The 26,523-nt window shown below is 34.2% G+C and overlaps 1 protein-coding gene across 1 annotated transcript in view; it reads left to right on the forward strand.

Annotated features, from left to right (window-relative positions):
* Positions 1-26,523, forward strand: part of LOC106787245 (acetylcholine receptor subunit alpha-like 1) — a 101,210-nt gene that overhangs the window by 33,639 nt on the left and 41,048 nt on the right. Inside the window, exon 2 of the mRNA XM_014749443.1 lies at positions 9,877-10,152. Coding sequence (XP_014604929.1) covers positions 9,895-10,152 — 258 coding nt within the window. The 5' untranslated portion in view covers positions 9,877-9,894. The remainder of the gene's footprint in view (positions 1-9,876; positions 10,153-26,523) is intronic.

Below are 26,523 nucleotides of genomic sequence, written 5' to 3' on the forward strand. Positions count from 1 at the left end.
TCTCTCTCTCTCTCTCTCTCTCTCTCTCTCTCGCTGTCATACGAAAGAATCGTTTAAACGCGAAACTTATGGTGCCATGAAATACGTTAAACGTGCCGTACGTTTCCGTCGTGTGTGCACAACCAGACTGAAAAAGAGAGAGAAAGAGGAAAAGAAGTCGTTGAAATATCTTTTCCCCGACTATGTTACACGTCAGTTGCAAAGTCGATATTTCAGGGACGAGATATGAACGTGGTTTAAACGATGGGTGGTGGGTAGATGTTTGGAAGGGATGCTGACTTGCCTTGCTCTTCCGTGTCATGACTATTCCAAAATCTTCTTTTCTTATCTTCCTTTCTTTTTCTTCCTTTCTGAATTGTTCTATTTTTGTGTTTTTCTATTTCGGAGCAGGGAGTCAGATTTTTAGAATTTTTATTTAATACTTATAGGATAAAACGATTATTACTATATTATTTTCATTATGATTACAAAATTTGATCGTTGTATTAATCATAGTTAATATCGTTCATCCATATTCGTAGATTGTTATGTTTGGTCAATGTTAATTTCGTAATTTCTATTCCTTCGTATGACGTATCATTGGTATAGGTATCTCCATTCTCGATTGAACATGGAATCAGTAGGATGATCCTACCTTCCGTATGTTCCTCCTGTTTATTCTCTGGCTTTAACATGTGCGTGTACGCACCGAAATGGAAACGTTTGTTGAGTATACACGTATGTATCCTACTACCTTACATACGTACGTACATTCCCACATTTACTCGCTTAAACAGATCAGATCGTTGAGAGAGATCAAGAAAGAGTAACACGCATACGATAATATATATTTGATCGCATGAACAAATTTATTCGTGTTTTAATGCAAAAGTTAAACAAATATCACAAGTTTCATTATTATATTATATGATACGTCGTCATCTTTCGAACGAATCAAAGTATTGACAGATTCGATTTAATATTACGATAGTTATATGACGTTGGTAAAATCATTTATTCGAAAAATACGAACGAACTTTTTCCCCTGATCGAATTTTAGCAAAGTGTAGTTAAAAGTTAATACACGTTCAATGTTTCCTCATCGAGAATTACGTACTCGGTAAGAGAAGAATCCTTTTCGTATATCCTAAAGTCGATATATAAAGGGCGCCATCTTGAATTAGTTTATCCATATGAATCGGGATCGTCCTCCCCTACTGACTAGAGAACTCATAGATCATTCGGATTGCTTTCCATTGTGTTCTTCGCTCGAGCCGCAAGATTCCCTTCCACTTTGCATCTCAATGCCATATATTCTATCTCTCTCTCTCTCTCTCTCTCTCTCTCTCTCTCTCTCTCTCTCTCTCTCTCTTATCCTTCTGTCTTATCTCTCTGTCTCTGTCTGAATCTACTTCTATCTATCATCCTTTTACTTGTGTGTGTGTACTTTCATCGAATTATCTTATGTTCGAATAGCTCCCCTTCCCCCTTTTTCCCTTTTTTCTTCTCCCACAGTTAGGACGAAGGATTTGCAGACAGATGTATCCGAGAACAAGTTTGAATCATCGATAGAATGTAATCGATCGAATTGGCATTGGTCGATGATAATCATTCGTGATTAGACATTCCGCCCTAATTGCTCCGTCTAAATTAATAATTCAATTGATAATAATACCCAACATCGTTGTGTAGAGCGCACGTGTGCAATGCCATGCAATGCCATCAATCCCTTGATTAACGATCGGATATTCGACACACCGATATCTACGAATATTATATATTTCGTTCTAGGTCATCGTACGTTCGTTTATTCGTTCGTTTATTCGTTCATTTGCCACCGGATTCATTCGTGAACAGGTACTTCAACTAATTTCATCTAATAATTATTCACTTGATCGGAATTATCATAGTGACAACACGTGCGTTTACAATCATACAACGTAAGTTTGATCATAATTTTAAATCTAATTTAATCGCTACACACACTCGTAAAACTAGGTTTTCTTTTTCTTTACTTCACAAGTAGGTGTATAAATAACTCGGTTTAAAACAAAAAAAACACACACACAAATATTTATACACGATAACGAAGAAGAGAATTTGCAAGAAATGCACGAGACATTAAATTCGATACAATTAATTTAACTATCATCGTCGACTGGTTGTATTTTATACGTGTCTTTTTTTTCCCATTATTTTTCTCTCTATTTTTTTTTGTATTGCAACTACAATATATATATATACATACGTTAGGTATATACATACGTGTCAAGCATTACGCCATCTATAAACTTGCTGAGCCTGGAGTCGGGAATGAGATAGGTTGAGCCGTACCGTAAATCTAGTGAATGCTCTAAATTAAGCCAAGTCTCGTCGACTGAAAAGAGAGTCGACTGTTTTTTCTGACTTATAAGAAAATAAAATAAAAATAAAAAGATAATAAATAAAAACAAACAAACAAAAAGAAAAAAGAAAACGAACAGCCGAGGGAAGCGTTCCACGTTCACTGATTTCCTTGTCACACGTTCTTCCTTCATCCTTTTCTCCCATTACCTCTCTATCTCTCTCTCTCTCTCTCTTCCTCTCTCTTTTTCACTCTGATGAGTTGGCTGATACGCGACTGAGAAAATGGGTTTGTTAAATCGACCGCTAGTCATTATCACGATAACGTCGCGTGTTATATTATGGTAGGTAAAAAATATTCCCAAGAATCGAGTATGTTTTTAACGAGTTTTGACATTAATCTCTTTTGAAAAGAGAAAAATAAACAACCGTGTTGCAGGTTAATATTAAGTAAAGTGAATAGTGTGTTGTTAATTTTAAATGATCGTTTAGTATTGCGTGTATCGTTCAATCGTACGGACTTAGAATTTTCATCGTTATCGTATTATCTCGGACACACATACGTATAATAATATTATATTATATTTATATAATCTTCGTTGACTATTATAGAAGCTTATTGGTAAAAGGCGTGGTGCTTTTATTTTAATCCCGTTTTATTTTTTAATTAGTATATTTATATTTCATAACACGGTTGGGTAGGGTGAAGGACACGTAAGAATGATTTTTATTTTAGATTTTGTATTTTTATTTAATCGAAGAATCGCAATGTATTTTTTTGTCTTTTCTGTTTATTTATGCAACTCTCTTTATTTCTTATCTTATATTATATTTTATTTCGTAAACATAATAATATGATATTTCGAAGGTTCTATCACTCGCATAAGACAATTCTCGTTTTTCTTTAAATTCGCGAAATGTTTTGGCGGTTTGTAGTTTGATAAAAGAACGGAAATATTTTTAGTTCGCGATTCTAGGGATGAATGATAGAACGAAAACGGGTTAGTTAGGAAATAAAAGGATAAAAGAATCAATGACGCGTTACTTTGTGCGAAAATGTACTTTCGATCGTTGATCAAAGTTTGATGCGTTGTCTGTCGAGTTTTCGCGTATGTGTGCTGGTTATCGATATTTTTCGATACGTCATATACAGTTTTTGGACTTGGATGGAACTAAGAAAAGAAAAAAAGAAAGAAACGAGATATTGAATTTATTTTGTACTTTTTATTTTTTTATATATCTTTCGCCAATCTGAGAATCGTATCGTTCGTTGTTATTTATAATCTATATCGTTCTTCTCTTTTGAGCTCGTACTCTTTCTCTCTCTCTCTCTCTGTTTTGTTTTTTCTTTTACATTTCTGCTCGTTATTATTATTTTTTTCAGTTAATAAATCTACGGTTTTTACTTGCGAATAGATTAAAAAGAAAAGAAAAGGCTGTTGTATTTTTACATTAAAAATAATAAAGCTTCGACAATAAAATTTATTTCTATATTTGCTTATAGTAAATACAAGAGAGAAAAAAAAATAAAAAACAACACAAATTATTCGATCGTATAATTATACTTGTTTGTATAGCAGGTATAATATTCCTAACTGATAACCGTTCGATTGCACGTTAAATCGTATCGGAGAAGGAAATATCAACAGACCGATACTATTAGTTTGGGTTCGAAAATCGTGCGGAAATATCGATACTAGAATTCCGGATTCATGCTAGTTGGTGGCAAATTTCCGAGTAAACACGTTGCTCACCGAATTCACTTTCATTTCACGCTAGATCGGCGACATATCGATCGGTAAAGTGTTACCATTACGTGCTATCGACTCTCAAAGGAGTAACGTTAATCCTCTAGTTTGCGGTAAGTCTGTCTGAATCTAAATCATAAATCGGTACTTTCCGCATTTCAAATCAATTATCATTATCATTGCCCGATCATTTTAACGTCTATCATTTAATTATCAGATTGTCCATAAAATTTGTGTTGATTCATATTTTTAAAATTGACAAATAATTATAAACAATCTTAAAGGGGAAAATATATTTCAATAAAAATATCTATCAAATATACATATATTTAAATGAAAACCTAATTATATTTTTCCGTTGAGAATGAATTTTGACAGTGAACGATTTGATTGAATTTCAGGCGTGAATATGACAGACTGTGTTTAACTTTTTCTAAGTTAAATGCGATCTTGAATCCATCGTTCACTCTTGTTTGAATTGGAAGATAAATAGAAAAGAAATGCTTCTTGACTTAATAATGTCTACAGAGAGTATCTGTTTTCCAGAGGCCTATTACTCTGTGTTAAATTAGTAGGTATCCTACTCCATAGGTCTCGACTCTGTTTGGCATAATTGTTTTCCGACCTAGGAGAGTCCCATGCTAGTAATGCACAAGTTCGTGTAGAAACGAAGGGTAGAGTCGTAGGGCCATCTGATCTGGATTGATGGATGTTCTCTCATTCGTCAGCTCATTATTGCTTCCCATTATATCCACTTTCTCTGACCACAGTCGAAACCGTCGGCTGACAAACCACTCGATCAATCGTAGGGGCTTGTTCTGTTACCCTACCACATTTGCTTGTCTTCCTAACTTTAATTATAAATTAATCAATTTCGACATAAATTATTTCATATTTGTAAAACATTGCGACTATTTATTTATTTATTTTTCTAATTGATCGAATTTATATAATAATTAATTGATATAATATAATTTAATATTATATTGATAGTATAATTAATTGATAAGTATCACGAAAGATCGTACATTATTTTAATCGTTGTTCGTCGTATCGTACGAAACAAATTTCATCGTTCATCATAAAGTAAAAGAATAATAATAGAAACAGTCACGCAAACGAATCGTTTAAGCTTAAACTAGAATCACGTGTTTTTTGTAATTCTATTATAAAACATTTATGTTTTTCTTATTCGAATGGTAACTTTAAAGAAAACTTTTTAACGAGACCTTACCTTGTACTTTCAATTGGTAAAAACTTTACTCTATATACGCAAGACATAAAAGAAAATAATTTCTTTTCATCGTTCTGTATATTCTGATAATAGGTTTGTAAAGAGAAATAAAGAAAGGTTATTCTTTATAGATTATTTCTCTTTTTTAATTATAATTTCCATTATATTCATGTGTATATATTTCTCTCTTTTTTTCTTTTATAAAACAAAACAATTATATTTTCACAATAGATTTTTCACTGTAATTTGAAAATGCCGAAATAATGGTATTTATATTGTCAGTTGAAACGATAATCGAAATTTATGGAAGATCCGTAATAGGTGTGTGTATCGCGATTAGTATATCAATTTGGAATGAACTTAAATCGGCCTAGATTTTACAGTCAACTATCCGTATGTCGTTCTAAATCCTGTACACCACCTACCTTATTCATACTTGAATACGGTTTAATCTTTCATTTTGAACATATTCATGTAAAGACGACTTTAGACTTCAGAAACAGTTTCATATTTAAGCCGAATCTCGAGAAGGAATCGCCACGGTTCTTTGATGCCTTTTGCGAAGGTTAAAAAGAAACGCTTATCCTATTCAAGCATTTTGAAACGGCTGCGTTGTACAATGGAACGTGATTGGCCGAGCGCGAATAAAAGCCACTGTATTCGGATATTCTTATATTATACGTCTAGTTCAATACTCAAAGGAAGAAAGAAAAAGATTGTAAGATGAAAATATTAATATACCATACAGATTAATTGAATAATTAGTACGAAATGTAAGAAACGTTATTATAGGAAACATATTTTTATTTGTCATACGATCCGTTTACCGATTCGTTCAATTAACGAGGATTTCGTATTTATACTCATTGTTAAATCAGTTTATTCTGCCTAATTCTACTTCATTCGTTATCAACGGACAGTTCTATTACAACGAATTTCTCTATGCATTACGTTTGCCTGCACGCAATGTTGTTGCAGTATACTCGTTAAATTAATCCACATAGCGGTTGAAACTTCTGCCAATTTCGAGCTTCATTTTGCCAAAATAATAGCTACTGTAATCTTAACAGAGACGAAAAGAGAGAGAGAGAGAGAGAGAAGGAGAGATTATTTATTATCATTCGGCACAGTACTTTCATTTTCCTCAATGAACCAACATTTCAACATTTCGGAGGCTTTTTTATTTGAACCTTGAAACAAACGAGTGGCGATGATTAGAAAAAATGAAATTAAAAGGATTAACGTAAGACTAGTATTTGTATAAATTATCCTGAATATTAGGGATAGTTAATTCGTGAAATGCATATAAAAAGTAGAGAAAGAGAAAGGAGAGAGAGAGAGAGAGAGAGATAGGAAGATGGAAAATTAGTTGGGGAAGGAGGGGGTTGAAGGGGGTTGATAATGACCGCGAGGGTCGTCTTATTTATGGACAGTCGTGAGCCGACAGTAGCTCGATAAGAGAGCCCTCGGGGTTTGCTTCTTGAGTTGGTTTGGCCATCTTGGCCCAGCGCCATTTTTCATTTTCTAATACAGAAAAATAGTCTATCGAATCGTAGGGCGTGATAAAAGGGATAAGAAAGAGTGAATCAGTGAGTGAGTGAAAGAGAGAAAGAGAGAGAGAGAGAGAGAGAGAGAGAGCTCATCCTAGGAAACGATAAAAATACTTACTTCCTTATGTTCTTTCTTTTCCTTTTTTAACGTACTATTTTTCTTGGACCTTTTAACTTGATAACGACGACACTGACAACGACAATGACGACAACGACAACGACGACGACGACGACGGGGGGAAAGTAACAAGCAGTTCGAAGCAGTAACAATCTCGTTTATACTTTATTCTTCGTGTTTTCCATTATTTTCGATCTTTCTTCGAAAGTTTTTCCATGTAGGGGTAATACGTACGAATATCGAAATCTTATATTTCTATAATTAATGTATTTTACATGAGAATCGTTGAACTTTACTTTAAAAAGTAAAAAAAAAAAAAATAATCGATCAGGGATAATCTTATCGTAAATTTTGCTACATATATTATAAATTCATATATTATCTTGGTGAAGTATGTAATTCTGCCTTTTATATATATTAAATAAAATTTTATAATATATTAAAAAAAGAATATATTTAGGAAAAAAATATGACAGAAACAAAGTAGAAAGTAGTAAAAAGGAACATTTGAAGTAACAGGTACGCGTGCGAGAAAGCTTCAGAGGTTGTCCTTTTAAAATACAAATATAAAAGTGTACTCCCCTCCTTAGAGTAGTCGATACAATTCTATATACCAGTATTTGTGCCGTCGTCTTGTGCGTATGTATTGTGTTTATGTGCAAGTGTATGTATTATACATACACACACGCACACACATATACATATATATATATATTTATAGTATAGGGTACACTGATAAAGGCAGCAGGTAGGTCAGCAACGAAGCGATAAAAGTTCCTCGAGAGGTTCTTCCCTTTCACCCCCTTCTCTACCTCTTCTCTCACCCTCACCCTCGCCCACACCCTTCTTCTTCCCTCCAACCACCCCTCTTTCTTTTCAACGACACAACGATGCCGTTCAAGTCCTCTTTTATGGGCGGTTACGCTCTCTTCTACCACGGATGGTAAATGACTCCTCTCGTTCGATTATCCTAACTCTTGCTTCTTATGCTGCAACCATGACACCGTTGTCGTTAGTAACGATCCTATATCGAGTGGCAAAATGTAAATTACGTGAATTAATTTCAAAATTATTATCATTTCTATTATATAAAGGAATATCTTTTAAAGTAGATTAACCTGTCTAGAAGTTTACTTAATTTTCAATAAAAATGAATCATATTATTTAATTATACATCACACACATTTCTTTTATTTATTAAATAAGAAATGATACTTGTGCAAATTATTGTTCTTTTTCTCTTTGTTTTAATGTAGCGTTCGTAAATTACAAGTAAACATCGATTACGATTGTTCAATTAAAAGTAAAACCATTTTTAAAAATGTTATAAATTCTGATCAAATAGATCAAAGTTTAGATCCAATAAATTCTTCACTGTTCAATGTTAGACGCGTTAAGAATCATGATTGTAGGATCAAAAGCATAAAAGCTCTTTTATTATCGATCAGCCAGCTGAAACTTTATAATCCATCATGCGTTTTCCTTGTGGTTTCTTCTTCTTCTTCTTCTTCGAGTCCCTTTGATTTATAACGGTCGAAGCTAAAGGTCGTTTTCGCGATAATCGTCAAGAAATATGAAAAACTTGAAGATTTATAGAAAGAGTGAGTGAGAGAGAGATAGGTAGATAGATAAAGAAAGATAGGGAAGGACAGTGCAAAAATTCTGTGGCCAGTTGGGTCGATACCGTAAGGTTTTTCTATACGCGTAGGGTGCGGATCAAATTTTCTTGCTAACTCATGTTTTTCTTACCAGTCTCTTTTTCTCTCTCTCTCTCTCTCTCTCTCTCTCTTTTCCTTTAGTACCTTTATCTCAATATTTTTTCCCCTATTACAATGCATCCATTCTTTCTGTAAACGAGATGAGCAAACGATCTTTCTCTATTTCTGTCTCTCTCTTTGTTTCTTTCTTTATTTTTATTTCTATTCTTTTTTCTTTCTTTCTTTCTTTCTTTTTTTTACTCTATGTAGTTCTCATCCTGGTACTCGTAAAGCTCTATTTGCTGGCATTCCTTCCCGACGTAGCAAAGCTCTCCTAGTCATAACAGCAAATACGTAAAGCGTTCCAGTTCGCTTTGCCGTATCCTTTCGTGCGTCGTTTTATAGCTTCACGTGCGTGCCTTTTCTCCGTTTACATGTTACTACTATTTTACATATATATTTTATATATATAAATATACGTATTGCATAGTATATATAAAGAGAGATGAGACTATGTTCGATGAATCGCGTTAGTCAAATTTTGAATTTTGAACTTGTACGAATTTCCCTTCTATCTTTATCGATTTATCTATCTATCTATCTTTTCTATCCGTCCATTGACCAACACATTCGCGAATTCAACTGGCATTTCGTAGGGGCAATGCGTGAAAATGATCTCACGGTTCGCTTGAACATTCCGGGTTACGGATAAACCGTTACGGCTTTTAGGTGTCTGACAAAGTAACCAGAAAACGTGATTACTGAAAGACCGATTCTATTTACGAGAGACTATTGAACTACTATCGTTTAAATCGTATCTTACGACTAACACATCTAATACCATTTGTTTTAGATCATAAAAAATAAAGATGAGAATAGTTTTCACATGAATTCTGATAGATATGTTTAAACAAATTCATTTAAATGCCATTCATTTGTTTCCATCAGTAAAAACATATTTAGGACCACTTTTTTATTATATAGTTTTACTCCTTCTAAAGTTTTTTGGGATCCGAGAAGGAAATAAAAGGAAAGCGGTGGGTGGTGGGGGACTGAGGGTGAAATAAAGGAAGGAACGAATGATAGTCATAGAAAAAAAAAGAAAAAAGAAAGTTTGTCTATGGGATAAGAATAAGCTGATAAGAATGAAAAAGAAGGGTAAGAAACAAGATCATAACGAATTGGTTTGTTTGTTTGTTTGATTTAGGGGTGGACAAGGCGTACGATGCTTAGGGATGCTTGGACGAACGACGGTGGGAAAGGCTGGTGGCGATGTTGGTCCAGGTTGGGCGGATTGCTGGCGATGGCGACAGCCATTTCCTGTCTCGTTGTCCCGTTTCCGGGCGCCTCGGCCAATCCGGAAGCGAAGCGTCTTTACGATGACCTGCTGTCGAACTACAACCGCCTCATCCGCCCCGTTGGCAACAACAGCGATCGCCTCACTGTCAAAATGGGACTACGCCTCTCCCAGCTCATCGACGTTGTGAGTAGTACCCACTTAACCCATTATCTCCTCGCATGAATAGCCTTTATGCTCTCTCTCTCTCTCTCTCACTTCCGCTCTTTCTGTTTCTAGATAGTTTCTATATTGAGAAGATACGTCGACCAAATGATCTTTCGCTTATTCCATTGATTCCTGACTCCTTTGATTTCCTATCGTAGATACAAACAAAATATGTGACATATATTCTTTCCGTTAACCTATTTCATTTCTTTATTATTATTATTTGATAGTCAGTTCGTAGCAACGTCGATCGTTAAGTTCATCGAGAAGATATGCGAACCAAGTGATTTTTTTTGTCTTTTTATACAGAATTTTATTGTCTCCTGTATCCTTCGATATCGCGTTACCATGATAGATTTTATGCTGATATTTCATTGTTTTTATTGTTCTTCATTTATTGGAAATGTTTAATTAATATTAGGGGTACTCCTGTCAATTTTCGTTTTATAGTACTTTAGCACACAAGATAGCCAGTTCACAACACCAACGTCGATCTTTCAAGCGATCCTCTATTGTTTCCCCGTTCGCTACCTGTCGATCCTATCAACGCTGTTACCAAGCTGATCGATTTTACGAAAGAACCTCGACAAGTACTCGACGGTGATATCGTACGTGGGTTAATTCTTAACGAATCGTTTTGTCGTCGCAGTTCTTTAGAGATGTGTCTTCATTTTTATTTTACTTTTATTTTCTTTTTTCAAGAAATACGTTCAACTTATCGGATTTATTTTGAGAATATATTAAAAAGGGGGAGAGAGAGAGAAAGTGTGTGTGTTCTGAAGTTTTCATTTATTTCATTTATCTCACTTGTCGTTTAACTTTGATTTTTGTATTATTCATTCCAATTAAGAAAATAAAATTATCGATTGGATTTCGAGAATCGTTAGACTCGTAATTTTGTTTTAATTGAATTCATTTAACATGTCGTTTGACTATTTTCTACTTATGAATTTTAATGAACGTTTTATCCACCGGTAGCCGATCAATAATCGGTTTTATTTTTATTTTGTATTTTTAGGAATAGATATCTATGCACCTTCCAAATATAAATATAAAATATTTAATTTAAGGAGACGTATATATATATATATATATATATATATATATTTTTTTTTTTTTAATTAAATAAGATAAAATAGTTGACGTTTTTTGGCGATTGGATTACAAGAATCGTTAGACGTGTAGTAATTTGAGTAACGTTTCATACGAACGAAATTTAACTAATCGACGTTTGTACGTACACATACATGTGTATACGTGGATACACATATATATATTTGCGGAATTTATATCTCGTAGACGCGATTAATATGAAATAATTATAGTTTGACGATCCGTAGGAAACGGTTTGATCGTAATGCGAGACTAGACTACTATATATATATATGCACGGAATATAGATTATGCTGAGCGTGTAGATGGCCGATAGAGTACGTCCACGTACTTGCGATGATAAGTTGAATTCCGGAAGTTCCTAACCGGAACTCGAACTAATTTACAAGCAAAGTGATCTCTGCTACTCGAGCCATTAATTGCCATAATCTGATCGCGGCCTATCAATCGTGCTATACCTTTGCTTCACTCGAACTTAGATATACGTATAACAGTAGAAATCATTATTTTTATATTCTATTAATATTTTATATAAAAATCAAATAAATGCAAATAAATGAGAACCTTTAATTGATTATTAACGAAGTAAAGTATTCTCCATGCTTCTGCTTCTGCTTCCTCTTTTTATTAGGACTTTGTCCTGTTATAATAATAGCTTTTTTTACTGCTATTTTTCGGAGCGAAGTAAAGTATAACACGTTATACTAATTCTAACTAAAGAGTATCACATACATATAACCAAGGAAAGTCTCGAACACACGTTTGCCTGTTATAACTAACGGTTAATCTAACATCGATGGGTTAGGGGTATGCCTAGGGTCGAGTATGTTACGTTTACGTGATCGTCTACTGAATTGTTTCCTTGGTTATTACATTCAGGTTACAAGCTTGCAGAATGAGCTGTATTTCGGTAATTGCGTTGATCGTGTCTCTGTATTTCTCCTTCCCAGTCCCCAATCACCCTCTCCCTTTCCTTCTCTTCCAACATTACACTTGTGGTGTCTATGGTCTAAGTACGTGCTTGTGTTTAAGCCATAATTAATTTGTTATCGTCTAATGGAGTACGCAGAACATTGAGTAACATCGATGTCGTGGTTTCTAGTTCTAGCAGATTAAACGTACCTTGCTTTAGATTCTAGCTTTTGTAATTTATTCTTTTTTTAAAAAATTAATTTTTAGTAAACAGGATTTAACGATTGATCGGCCGAACTTTCGTTTACAAATTTTTTTTGCTTCTTAAATTTTTCATTTCACCTAGAGAGAGAGAAAAAGGGATGAAAAATGAAGCGTAAAATCGTTTAGAATATTTCTAACGCCGCTGCTTTCTTTATTCCCCATCCGTAATCGTAGACCTCTTTTATATCCTGCACTAATGAAGTGGTCTGCTGATGTTTAGTCAATGAAATTATTCGAAATTGGCTCTCTCTCTCTCTCTCTCTCTCTCTCTCTCTCTCTCTCTCTCTCTCGCTCACTCTTGTTTCGTGTGTACGAAATTCAACGTTAACTCGATCGCGAAGGCACTATTTACCCGTTCGGTTTAATGATCCATCTCTTTCATCTCCAATAGAACTATTATCCTTGCGTTAAAGCTTTTCATTATTTCTTGGATTTTATAATGGTTTACGCCGATGATTAAATTCCGAATTAATTATCGATCGATTTTAATTAAAATTATTTCATTTCGAATAATCTAAGTTTTAATTAAAGGATCTAATGATTTTTTCTGTATTTTTTTTTTCTTTTCAAGTATCTTGAATTTGATTGCACGAATCATTCTCGATTGTTTTTCTTTTTCTTTTTTTTTTTTAATTTACTTAGAGAAAATTATCAACTTATATCTTTAAAATGAGACCTCATTTATCGGAATCGATCAATAATTACGTACGTCTCAGTTTGTTATTAGATTAAATTATAGAGAGAGAGAGAGAGAGAGAGAGAGACAGAGAAAGACAGAGAGTTTTTCTTAATCGTAAATGTGTTTGTTATGGAAAATAGTGATTATATTAGATTGGTGCATATGAAATGTCGGATTTTCTTTACATGTGAACGTTTTTCCCCCTGTTTTCGTTATTTTTTTGTTTGTAGCATAATTTTGTTTATGGTCGTACTATCCATTGCCAGAGTCACATTTCAACAAAGCAGATTTTCTCAAAAGTGTTCAATTTTTTAATTTTTTTTAAATTTTGTGAGGATATGAATTCAACCGATATTCGTTTAATTTTTATATATGAGTATAAACTTGGTAATAATGCTGCAAAATTTGCACGCAATATAAACCAGGCGAATACTGTTAACGATCGAAAAGTACATCGTTGGTTTGAAAAGATTCGGTCTCCTGAATTTTCCCTTTAAAAGAAGACCCAAGACGTCTGTAAAAAATGATGCTCTGAAAACATTGGTGCAAACGAATCCAACTTTATCTACAAGGGAACTTGCTTCTAGAATGAAAATTGACCATACAACAATATTACGACATCTTTCTGAAATTGGCAAGATGAAGAAAATGGTTAAGTGGATACAGCACTAATTAACCAAGTAAAATAAGCTTGACCGATTAAACGTATTTTCATCACTATTAGCCCGATTTTTTTAAATAAATTAAAATATGAAAATTTGCCGCATCTATCTTATTCACCGGATCTTTCGCTAACTAAATTTTATTTTGTTAAACATTTACAACAGTTTTTACGTGCTAAACAGTCTAAAAATGAAGACAGTCTGAAAAAGTCCTTATCAGAATTTATTGAATTTAAAGATCATAATTTCTTTAAGACAGGCATCTGTGTATTATAATCTCGTTGGGAAAACTGTATTTAAGCAAATATAGAGTTTATTTTGATTAAATAAACAGATACGAAATTTTATATATTCACTTTAAAATCCGACATTTCATACGCAACCTAATATCATGTAATTCGTAAGAATAAGAATAAAGTAATCGATAGTTTAATGAAACGCGTTTCTCTTTGAAATACCTCGATTTCAAATCTGATAACGAGAATCTTTGGAAGTATTTTATAGGATTTGCGTATGACGAACGAATTTTCATGATATTCTACTTTTGAAAGAGAAATAAAAAGAGAAAGAAAGAGAGAGAGAGAGAGAGAGAGAGAGAGAGAGAGAGAATTTGGATTTAAAATTCATCGACGTTTTCGTGTTCGTTTGTACGCAACAATTTTCCTTTCATTTTCCATCCCAAGTACGTATGCACATATCCACCCACACACATACATATACTCACGTTTATATTTAAATAAGTATCCTTGTCGGTTTATTTTACTGATCGTTATGAAAACTCGCATGAAAATAAATAGTAGTAGTAGTAGCAGGGTAAAAAAGCGAACGGCAAGAGGATGGAAGGAAGAAAAAAAAAAGGAAGAGGATAAAGAAAGAAAAACAAAAAAAATATGCGGAACGTTTTAAAAACGCGTTCCCTCGTTACGTTATCCCCCGGATTTCGTTTTAGTGTTTTTTATGGAAAACTACAAAATACACGGTTGTTTTGGTTACACAGTGAATGATTATTTCGTCTGGTAACGTTTATGATTCACATTGGAAATCGTTATTACGTGTGTATAATCGGACTCGTAACTTTTCGGTTTAGCAGGAAAATCACGCACGAGCCAGCACAAACAGTAATTACAGCGGAATTGTAGAAACGTAGGATATGCAGAGTTTACGAAGCGATTTTGTCGACAGGCTTCAAACAATCGATGCGATCGAATCGAATCCAGTAATTCTGCTTTTTCCCTACCAACCAACCAATCAACCAACCACCCACCACTTGTCAGTTTCGACAACCTCAACAACTGAATTCGACGTGTACGGAATATTGTTTTTAACTTTAACAATAGATCAAATGATTTAGATTTATTTAAAAAGTCATGATTACAACTTAACCATAGAAATTAATTTCCAACTTTCAGAGAACATTCCGCTTGGTTCAAGATTATTATTATTATACTATATGTTTGGTTAATTAACAGATATTCTGTTTCTTTCATTTTATCTTTCTAAATCTTTTCTATACAATTGAATAATTCGATACTTTTTCTATTTCAAAAGAAAAAGAGAGAGAGAGAGAGAGAGAGAGAGGGTTAATGTACACTTTGAAAAAAACATTTCATTTCTTCGGAAGAGGGAAGGATACTTTTGATTATCTTTCCACTCTAGTCTTAACTTCTCTTATTTTTCTAACGCGTCTTTGAGAAACAGAGCAAGTGAGTCTTGTCATGCGACGACGGCCAACGCCCACTTTCGCAGAGAGTAACACAGAGCCAGACGAAAGCTTGGGAATTCGATCAATAATCAGAGGCTAACCGGCCAATCGTTTCCCGCATATAAGTGCCTCTACCGATGTGCACACGTTTATAGAAAGAGCATGCCAATGGATACATGTGTGTGGGTGCGTGTGTACGCAAGTGTACGTTTATCTCTTCCGTATGCTTTTCTCTTTAACGTTATATACACGTATGCGAGCACGTGTATGTGAGTGTGTTCACGTATTCAAACCGGTAGTGTCATATATCGATTTGTATGTGTGTAGAAGAGTGTCCGGTAGCAAACGTATATGCATACATGTATATGTATACGAGTAGAAAAGCAGTCTGGCAAGCATTCGAATGATCCGTTAAAGCTTCTCCGAGCTTTCCGGCGCGACGCTTCTGCATAACACTGCGAAGCTCTTCGATTTCGTTGTTGAGAGTCTTTGCGGTAGAAGGGTGTCACGAATCAAAGTAGAAATCGGACTTTTCTTTGGCATTTTTGCACCGATAATGTTACCAATCCTCCGGTACACGTTGCTAATAATAATCTCATTGTCAGATTCCTATAATAGTTCAACCAGTAATGCCAATATATTTTGAAACATTTTCTATACAAATGAATAAAGGATATTTCTTTGTAGATATTATTTAACATTTGATAGCGAAAGATTAATTTCGTTCGAGAATATGATCGTTTAACCGTGATCGAATTAATACTAACGTCGAGATAATTACAAAAACGAGTTAACGTGGAAACTGATGAGAATGTGAGAGAGAGAGAAAGAGAGAGAGGGACAGATAGACAGACAGACAAACAGAGATAGTATATTGGCGAATTTCCAAAGGGACGATATCTCGAGAGAGCCATAACAGGAGCAAACGTAAGGTTTTCTCTCGATATTCTCTCTCTTTCTCTTAGAACGTATCTCAGTCTTCTGCCATTATTTACACAGGCTGCTCTTCTCGCTAAGGGAACGAGCATGTACCTATCTACTTCGAATTCGGTTCGCGTTTCGCGGTAAACCTCCTCGTGTTCGACGTCACGTGAATTTACGAGTAAGCTCGCGAGTCTTGGAACGAAGATCGACTTTAACTTCTTCTCGAACCACCTTCGTACTATTAAATCACCGAGAAGCGTCTCCTCTATCGGCAAGGATTTATCTTTCCTGGATGGAAAACGTTTTGCATTGAAAGCTCACGCTCACCTCTAGTGTCATATCTATAAGTACGTACTTTTTTTTTCGTTTTCTTTTTTTTTTTTTTTTTTTTTTTTTTTTTTTCTTGTTTTTTTTTTCTCGATACACATATTCTTCTGCAGCTAGACACAGGAATATTCGTTTTGTATTTTTTTTTGTTAAACCTACCTATTCCAAAAATTTAGTTTCAATTAGGCTAAACGCATGAAGCTACTTCACGCGAAATTGATTTTTCAAACTGGTTGGTTAACAGAAAAGGAAAATGAGTGGGAAGGAACGGGGTAGGATTGGGAGCTCGGGGAAGTAGGAAGGAAATAGAGAGAGAGAGAGAGAGAGAGAGAGAGAGGAGAGTGATATGTATATATATAAAGAGACAGAAAGAGAGAACGAATTAATATCAAAGATTATTATCGATCGTGAAGTTAATTCATTAAAAGCTACGGCATTTCTACGCGGCTTAACGTTCTTCCGTGCGATAAATTCGATATCGATTAACAATGATTCATTTATGGCCGATACCACCGTGGTCGCTGTCGTGGTTGCTGTCGTATTCGTTGCTCGTGTTTAAAATGCGCCATTAATATATCGCCTAGGATAATATATATATATATATTTAAAGCAATCGAATATCTATTGGGACAGGATCATTTGTTCTCTCTAGTATAATACCTTTTGCGATGTATTGATATTTTGGGGAAAATCGGTTTCATTTAGTTAGAATAATTTGTTAGATAGATCGAATTATTTCGTCTATCATTGGCCAAGTAAAATCTGTTGAAAAAATGACAATGATTATAAATTCTGATATGAATATATAATATGAAAACTATTACTATTTATTATTTTAATAGATAAGAAAATTGTGTTATTTTTATTATTATTAATTATCTTTATCGTTGCAGAATAATGAAATAAAAAAATATAGGAATAATGCAGGAGAGAATGGGAACAATGTTTGATTTCGATTCGAATTGCTTTCTAATTCCGTATTATTTTACATGTATCTATATCTCTTTCCTATTCTATTCCGATTTACGTCGCATCGATTCGAAGGGTGCTATTATGTAATCGGTAAATCCATGCAGATTCAATCGAAATTACAGATTTCCACGGGTTTGTCTATGTACGGTATAAGAGAGAGAGAGAGAGTGGGATACATAAAATACACGTTCGATCGAAAAGCTTTCAGGACCAATATCCGGATTAATGCAGGTTAATGACATAATCGTTGCGAATTTATCGATTCAACGAGATCGCATCGATTTAAACGACCTTTTTCCTTTATTTTCTTTTTGTTTTTTCTTTCTTTTTTAATCCTTCCAATGTTACTCCGAAGTCATGCAATCGTACGTATGCGTGTATGTATTTTTTTTTTCTTTTTTTCAATTATTTCCCTTTTTATTATACGCAAAGATTTAAACTCCTCATGAAAAAAAAGAATAAAGTTCTAAACGATTAGAAAAACATTACATACGATTAGAGTGGATATTTTAATATGATTTTAATGATTGAATAAATTATTTAAAATAAAAGATTGGTTTATAATAATAATAATAATAATAATATGCACGTATATTTCTTTATTCGTCGTAATTTTGTATCGTGTTTTGCACGTACATATGTTTTCTTGTGTACGTTTTGTAGTTTTTGTCAACATAGAAATGGTCCGATAGTTCGAACATTGCGAGCTCCGAGTCCTTCATAGAAATTCAAACATTGTTGTTTTCTTTATAACCATAAACTCGTTATTAACATAAACACGGTATATTGTCAGTTGTATTTCGGATCTCGAGACTATCAGAAGTGATCGTATAACTGTCGAAAGTTTAATTTACGATATATTTCCCAGGCATTCCTGCAGGTGTTCGTTTACGACGTAATTACATTCATACACCAAGATATTATTAATTAACGTACTAATTAATAGGTAATAAATATCGTCGATGAAAATTGAAGTATCCTGCAAATAATCGAACAACAGATTGCTTTTTTTTTTTTCGTACATTTAACGTGATTCCTTTTTTTTTTTTTAGCTTTTCTTTTATGTTTTTTCTTAAATATAATCATTATAACGGATTTGATTTGATTTTTTTAAACGTGATTTAATTCATTTTAATTGGCGAGTACGACTGTCAATTAGCGGCTTGTTATTTGATAATTAAATTTCGGAAAAGTAGAAAAAGGGCCATTAAGATAAATCTTGAACGTCATAGTTATTTTCGAAAAAATTTATCAGCTCGAATTAAATACGATATGACGAGTAGAGCAGCAAAATGGTGATTCTCTTGAAGCTTGAATTACATGGATCATGTTGCTTTATCTCGTAGATAAGTGTGAAACGATAATGGATACGTTTTTGCTCGTTAAAACGAAAGTGAAGCGACGTTCTTCTTATTAATGATTTCATCTTTTTAAGAAATGTCATAACCAAGTGACGCTCTTACTTAATTATCTTTACGAAGTATTCATTTGCGATTTATGGGAATCATTTATTATATTTCTTTCTTTTTACTTGTTTTTTCTTTTTTTAAATACATTAGACGACCGTATTTGATTACGCGAATAAACATTTACGATTAAACGTTATAATATTAGATCGATATTTTTAAACGTATTATTTGTAAATGAATTCTACTTAATTAATTGTCATTTTTTTTTGTTAAAGAAAAAATTATATATACTTTATATACGTGTAAAATTTATCTTATGTATTTTTATTAATTTTATTTATTTAATATTCAACAAGGTTTAATTTGATATAATGAAATGAAATAGAATAAAATAGTAATTATCTATAATCCTCTAAATGAATAATTAATCAACTCGTTGTGTTGTGTCTTACCTCAAACGTCATAATTAACAAAGATAATATCGTCGTACTTAATTCTTCGTTCTCGTCTTCTTTCGTCTCTTTGGTATTGTACAAACAATACAATACCAAATGTGCCCCGCTGGTCTTTTTTCCTTCTCTATCGTCTCTCATTATTTTCTTGCATTCCTTTTTAAGAATTTCCAGACCATTTCCGAACATAAGAAATCTGAATTCTTCTTGTACCTCTGGATTGGGAATATTCGAGAGGTTTCGGTGCGATCACATATTAGGCGATAGGTCCAAGTGGTGTCTCTTTCTCTTTCATCCTACAATAAACTCTCACACACTCATATCCATATTATCACACACATGACAAATAAATAATAACATTTCTTTAGCGATACTTAGAAAGAAATTATGCACGCACTTCTCGAATTTTCTCTCACCCTTATATACATATTAAATATATATATATATATATTTCTACAAGGGTTGTGTTCCAGATTTACAAATTTGTTTATTTATTATTATTATACAAACGAGCACATTTATTTCAAATAAAATCGAAATTCGTAAAGAAGTTGACCAGAGGACTCTCGGTAAGTTCAAAGGTTAGAGCAGTCATCCGGAAAGCGGGAAATTCGGTTTCGTGTCCAGTCAGTTCAATGGCTCAATATTTTTTACGAATCCTACATTATTGTTATGATCATAAAATAAATAAAATATTAAAAAAAGAATAAAATATAATAATAATTTATTATAAATTATGATGTATTGTAGATGACGAGTATTCGAGTATGCAAAAAAATATCTTTTTTTATGCACTTTCCAGCATAATCAGGAACGATGACGGATAAATCCACTTGAGCTTGAGTAGACCGCAAGGAAGGAAAGTTAATTATCCACCTATGTCCAGTGCATCAAAGTACTACCGTAACGCTTTAAGAGAATTAAACTACATCGAGAATGAACTTATGTTAGAGAGAAGGTTGTGGTCGTGGGAAGCTTCTCGAGAATAATCATCGTTTTCTCTGCGTGTCCGTTCTAGCCACGAATAATTAAGTCTACCATAGTTTTCGTAAGGAAAGCCATTGACCATTGACCGATTATTCACGATCCTTGTTGTAATTATACTACCACGGTTATATTACTATCCTCTTTGTGTTAAGTTATACAAAAGAAACTTTTACACAAATTGACGAGAATAATATTAATATTTTATTTTCTACGTTAAGAAAACAAATTAATCTGATCTATCATATTCTTCAATTTGAAATAAGAATATTGTTTGTTTTAATTCGTTGTAATTAATGGAAGAAAGTTATTATCATTAATTATTCATTTTAATCCTCTTAAAGCGTCGTTACGTTGAAATGTATTCATTTGAATTCCATTCCCGTTAGAAAATTCATTACTTGAAATCTTAAGTACTATTATAATAAATACAATTTTAATTAGACAAAAATTGTGTATTATTATAGGATTAACACGGACGGATCCGATCGTAGTTAAATTCAAAGTTGAATTCGTTATTAAAGGAAACAATTTCATGTGATATCTTTGAGTCGAGAATAGAAGGGGATAGTAACAGGTTACGATATTCAATTGGTAACAATAAATTACTATGAACAATCTAAGCAATATCAACTATTCAACTGTGTGTTCCATGTTTGGATCGACGTTTTGGTTTACCACGCCCAATAGCAGGTATAATCAATTGTACGTTGCCATAATTTCGAGTTCTAATTGTCGCAAACATACGATCGTGCCAATTACAATCAATAGTCATCTTGTAAAATGACTGCTCGAGCGTTAACAAGCTCGCGAGGGGTTTCCTCTGTCGTAGAACGTATTCTGAAATTGATAATAACGAACGATGGAATCGACAGGATTTGGTCCAGGATATAATGCTTTTCTCTCTTGTTACCAATTGAATTTGGTAATTAAGTTTCCACTAGTATTCTCCTCTTTCTAATCCGTCGATAATTATATAAACGTCCCGAATGATTCTCAGAGTGTAATCGAAAAACTTGGAAACAATCAAACGTGTTCTTTGGAACGTCAAATTCATACGAATGATAATTCGGTTTAATGTTCAACTATTATTTTTATGCATTGAACGATCATCATTCAATTTTGATTCAAATATTCGACAATTTTTATTATTAATTAAAATCAATGTTCGTGCTATAAATGAAAACAGTATAATGTCGAATAGTTTTGTTTTATTTAATATATAGAATGATGGGGTCCTTCGATGCTTTTTACGAGATCGAATATACACATACTTATTCTGCTTCATTTACATGCAAAGCTTTATCGATCCCATTTTTATATAATTAGAAGCAATACTCAAATATTCTACCTTGTTAAATTCCTTGTTAAACGAATTTTCCTTAACTTTACATAATAGTAACCTTTTAGAATCTTCGTTAGAGACCTTTACATAGTGTAGTAGGATTTTGTTGCTTAAACAAAATCGAAACATTTAAGTATTCAGTTTCAGTAAGGATATAAATTATACGAAACAGTTTGGTGTACTTTCAGTACAATGCTAATATTATATTATACGAACTTGCATATACATCCACACTCACCCGCACACATATATATTACTTGTTTTGTTTCGAAAATAAAAGAAGAAACTTAAGTTGTTTACCATAAACGTCCACCCTTTGCCAATGTATAAACGGAAATAGTATAGCGTATAGGATATCGACGACAATGGATTGGAACTAGGAAGCGAAGCTTTAACCCTATCGGAGTGATCGCTTTCTCCCTTGTTACAACGTGCCCATCTCGGGTAATTAAGTTTCCTGTAGTTTTCACAGACCACTGGCCACGAGTGTTCGGCTTCCAATTGCTGTAACTACCGGCCGCAACTCCGTTCCTCCTATTCTCTTACCAACACCATCACCAACACACATTGCCATTGTCGTAGAACTGTTGTTGGTATCCTAGTCTGGTATGCTAGTGCTAGTGCTGATGTTGGTACTCCTAACAGGGGCTGCTTCCAACTACTTCATCGAGTTTAAATCTCATTTTGCCATAGGGGCCTTTCGTAGCCACAGAACAACAAGTAGAAGTCTGATCGGAGGATCCTATACTACACTCTTCCCTTTTCAAACCCTAAACCACCCCCAACCCCACCCTCCAACTACCCTTACCGATCTTTCTACACCATTAAAACTGAGAACGTCTTCCAATTTTCCTTCCTCTTTCCTATCTTTACCTGACCTTACCCATCTTATGTTATAGTATTTCTTTCTTTTCAATCCCTTTTCTTCTTTAGTTTCAAGAATCAACAAAATCAGACTTTTCCCATTCGACGGTGGCAGGCTTTTTACGATCGGTTGCGTGTTTCACAGAGATTACTGGTATAGTTATATATATATATATATATATATATCTTTAACTTTATTTTCGATCTCCTACTTCTTTACTTGAATTTTGTTTTGGTTTTATCGATTGGAATCTTTTATTTTCAACAACAAATTATATATGGATATAAAAATATCGTAGATCCTGCTTAGTGTATTTAGGAAAACGCACGTCCTGTTATAATCTGTGGGGATTTACGAGAATCGGGAATCGCGTCGGTTTACATCGTGAAATTCCATAGAGTCCCGCGGGATTATTGTGCGAATAGAACTCTAACAGGAATACCGAGAGAACGGATACGTTCTCGGTGACACGGTGCAACGTTTCCATTCGGTCGATGAACCATTTCGAATGCATGTTCTTTCATATTTTCCGATACAGTACTTTGATACTACTTATTCATTTTACTTTTTATTTTATTGTCATTGGAAAAAGAAAAAGTAGAAGAAAAAAACGAAGACGAAGAAGAAAGATGAGACAGGAATTAAAGATAAGACGAAGACGTTAGGTATCTCGGCAAGGAGTTCTTAGATGCATCAAGCCGAGTGCCGTTGCCCCACAGTAGTGGTGCACCTGCATATCTCAGGAGCGCTGCTGCCGTGGTTATCGATTTTCGCGTAAAACTTGCGGAAAGTGTATATCTACTACGTGTATATATGCATGTGTTACCAGGGTATCTGTGTTTTACGTGTATATAATACGTGTGTGTATATGTACATATGCCGTGTACCTTTTTTTTTCTCTCTCTCTTCATTGGAACGTTTGATGAACGTTTGGTGTTAAAAAAAAGATAGAGATAGAGTGGGAGGGAAAGAGTGAAGAAAAAAAAAGGGTTTCTCTCATTGATCGTATCTCGGTGGTAATTAGTGCAATCACGAGTGAGAGAGAGAGAGAGAGAGAGAGAGAAGTAGTACTAGGTTCGTTATAAAAAGAGAATTTGCGTTGACCTCAAATCTGGTGCGAATCGATGTTATCGTAGGCATGTCTCCCTCTTCCTATTGAAACGTACATTCGCGTTTTCACAGCAGCTGTTTCACGAGGTATCACCTACGCCATTTCGTGCTCTCTCTCTCTCTCTCTCTCTCTCTTATCTTTTTCATCGACGACCAAGCAAATCTTTTTTAAAAAAAAAAAAGAACAATTCTCCTTCGCCACTTGTATAGCCCAGCTTTAAGATAGTTTAAGGTAACTACCTATACGAGTTCACGTCTAATCGTTTGGTTCTTTGCACTCACCTTTATCCATCTTTCCACCCAAAAAAAAAGGAAAAGAAAGGAATAAACACTCATTAATCCCGTTAGTTTTCGTTAAATCGTTCGCGGAAAATTGCGAACTTAACGCGGTGTAGTTTCTGTTTTCTTCTGTTCTATTTGCGACAGAAAAATGTACAACCGACCAATCCGCGAGCTTACTTGCCAGGAAAATTTCAAAAGAGAATTTCTTTTCTTTTTTCTTTCTAAGCCTTTTATTATCTCTCTCTCTCTCTCTCTCTCTCTCTCTCTCTCACTCTCTCTTTCCTTTTCTTCTCTTTCTGTTTTTCGAATTTTCCTTTCTTTTTTTTCTTTCCTCATATTATTCTTGTATTTTTTATGTTTACGTCCGGGAAACGCACATACCGGAAGACTTCCTAACGTTTCGCTCCTGCGTTTTGTATTTTACTACGAGCCTTCGAGCGATATCTCGAAACAGCGCTTGCTCGCGCGTGCTCATTTTTTTCCTTTCGTGCTCGTTTCATACCTGCCATCGAACAAGAACTTCGTTTTTCTGCGATCTCTTCCTCTCTTTTTCTTTCCATACCCATTTCTTTCTCTGTTTCTTCTCCCATTCAAAAACGATTTTTACGACAGGTAATGAACAAATTTTCGAGTACTTTCTTTCCTCTTCCAGTAAGAAAATTCTTCCAGTAAGAAGAAAATTCTTTTGTTATTCGAGAATTTTTTCCTAATTGAAAAGCGTTCTTATTTTTCAGAAGGGAATCTTTTTTTTCCTTTCTTCTTTTGATTAGGTATAAACGTGCTCGTTTCTTTCATCTATTTCTATCCTTGTTTGTTTTAATATTATGGGATAAACGTAATTAACCGGTGCTTTGGAACGAAATGTCTTTCGGAATGGTCTAGTTTTTGATTTGTAATGTGGGCGTTTAGAAGTTGAACTTTTAATAATGTAATAATAATTAATAACTTAAGTAATTGAAGGAAACTTTTTATCATTTTATAAGATAACTTTTATCGCCAGTCTCGTATACGTCTATGTTTTTTATTTCGTTGGAAACGTCTCTCGTGAAAAATAAACGTATGCACTATGCAGGAGATGCATGTAATATAGTGTCGAACGCGCGTCTGCTTATCATAAATATATTCAGGATGTTCTTATCGAATCGGATCACGATGTGAAACTTCTTTGCATAGACATCAAGTACACCAATCTGATTTTCGTATCGGTACCTACAGTATGACGTGTATATCGACTTATCTCGTATCGATTTACCTCGTGGAATAATTCGAGGTAGTAGCTTTGGTCCACGTTCTCAAATAATCGTCAAATAAATTACAAGTTTTACAGAATAACGTGAAATAATTTTGTTCAAAATAATTTCATTCGTACACGTAATGATTAAAGAGAGAAGTATGAACGTGTTCGTGAGTTATCTATCTGACTGTCTATCTTCTCTGTCTCTCTCTCTCTCTCTCTCTTTCTCTTTGTCTATCTCGTAGGTCCAGCTTTGTGCGAATCATCGGGCCAATCTATCCCACGAATTCCGCATAGGGTGAGGGAGTAAAACGCGCTTTCGCGTTCACCGACGCGTTGATCCGCGCGGAACAAGGCGCGTAGCAATGCGGTAGCATTTAAGTAAATTGCTGCCCGCAGCAATAATCGGCTAGGTTGTGGTAGTAGTAGCGTTTCTAGTGGCCCACCATTGCACCCACCGTTCGCCATCCGATCGAATCCTCCTCGTTGGTTTTGGTGGGCTGTCCTTGTATGTTTAATTGATTAGCTTTGCTAACGGTTGCTGCTCGTAATACCGTTGCTGACAATGCATCGTCTACTAACGTACAATCCAAGAGAGACAGAGAGTAACTGAGTGCCTCTGCGTGTGAGAGAAAGAGAGAGAGAGAGAGAGGAGATAGGCTTCGCTTTGGGCACGTTTCTGATTACTCCTGGGCCGATTATAAACTCTCTTGCAATATTAATGTTATAGATTTATCTTACTGTTCGATCATCATACAGAATGTTCTAACGATTATAAAACAATAGAGAAACCCACGGAAAATTTTTCTTTAGGTACAAACGAACACATTTTGGAATAATAATATAAAAGGTAGACTTAATTGAAATTTACGCGCGCGCGTGAGAGAGAAAGAGAGAGAGAGGAAGCTCATTTTACGGATGATATCTTATTAATTCACTGATATGTAAGCCACTTGAGTTCTCTCATTTATTCCTTCTCTCTTTCTGTCTATGTAACTGTTGTTTTTTCATTTAGAAAAATATTTCTCTCCTTTAATCTTTATGTTTTGCGCTCGTTACACGTACCGATAACCATCATCGTTTTATTCACAAAGAACGAATTATCCTCGGTGAA

The sequence above is a fragment of the Polistes canadensis genome, unplaced genomic scaffold (assembly GCF_001313835.1).
Source record: "Polistes canadensis isolate GaletaPanama2010 unplaced genomic scaffold, ASM131383v1 scaffold_96, whole genome shotgun sequence".
NCBI lineage: Eukaryota > Metazoa > Arthropoda > Insecta > Hymenoptera > Vespidae > Polistes > Polistes canadensis.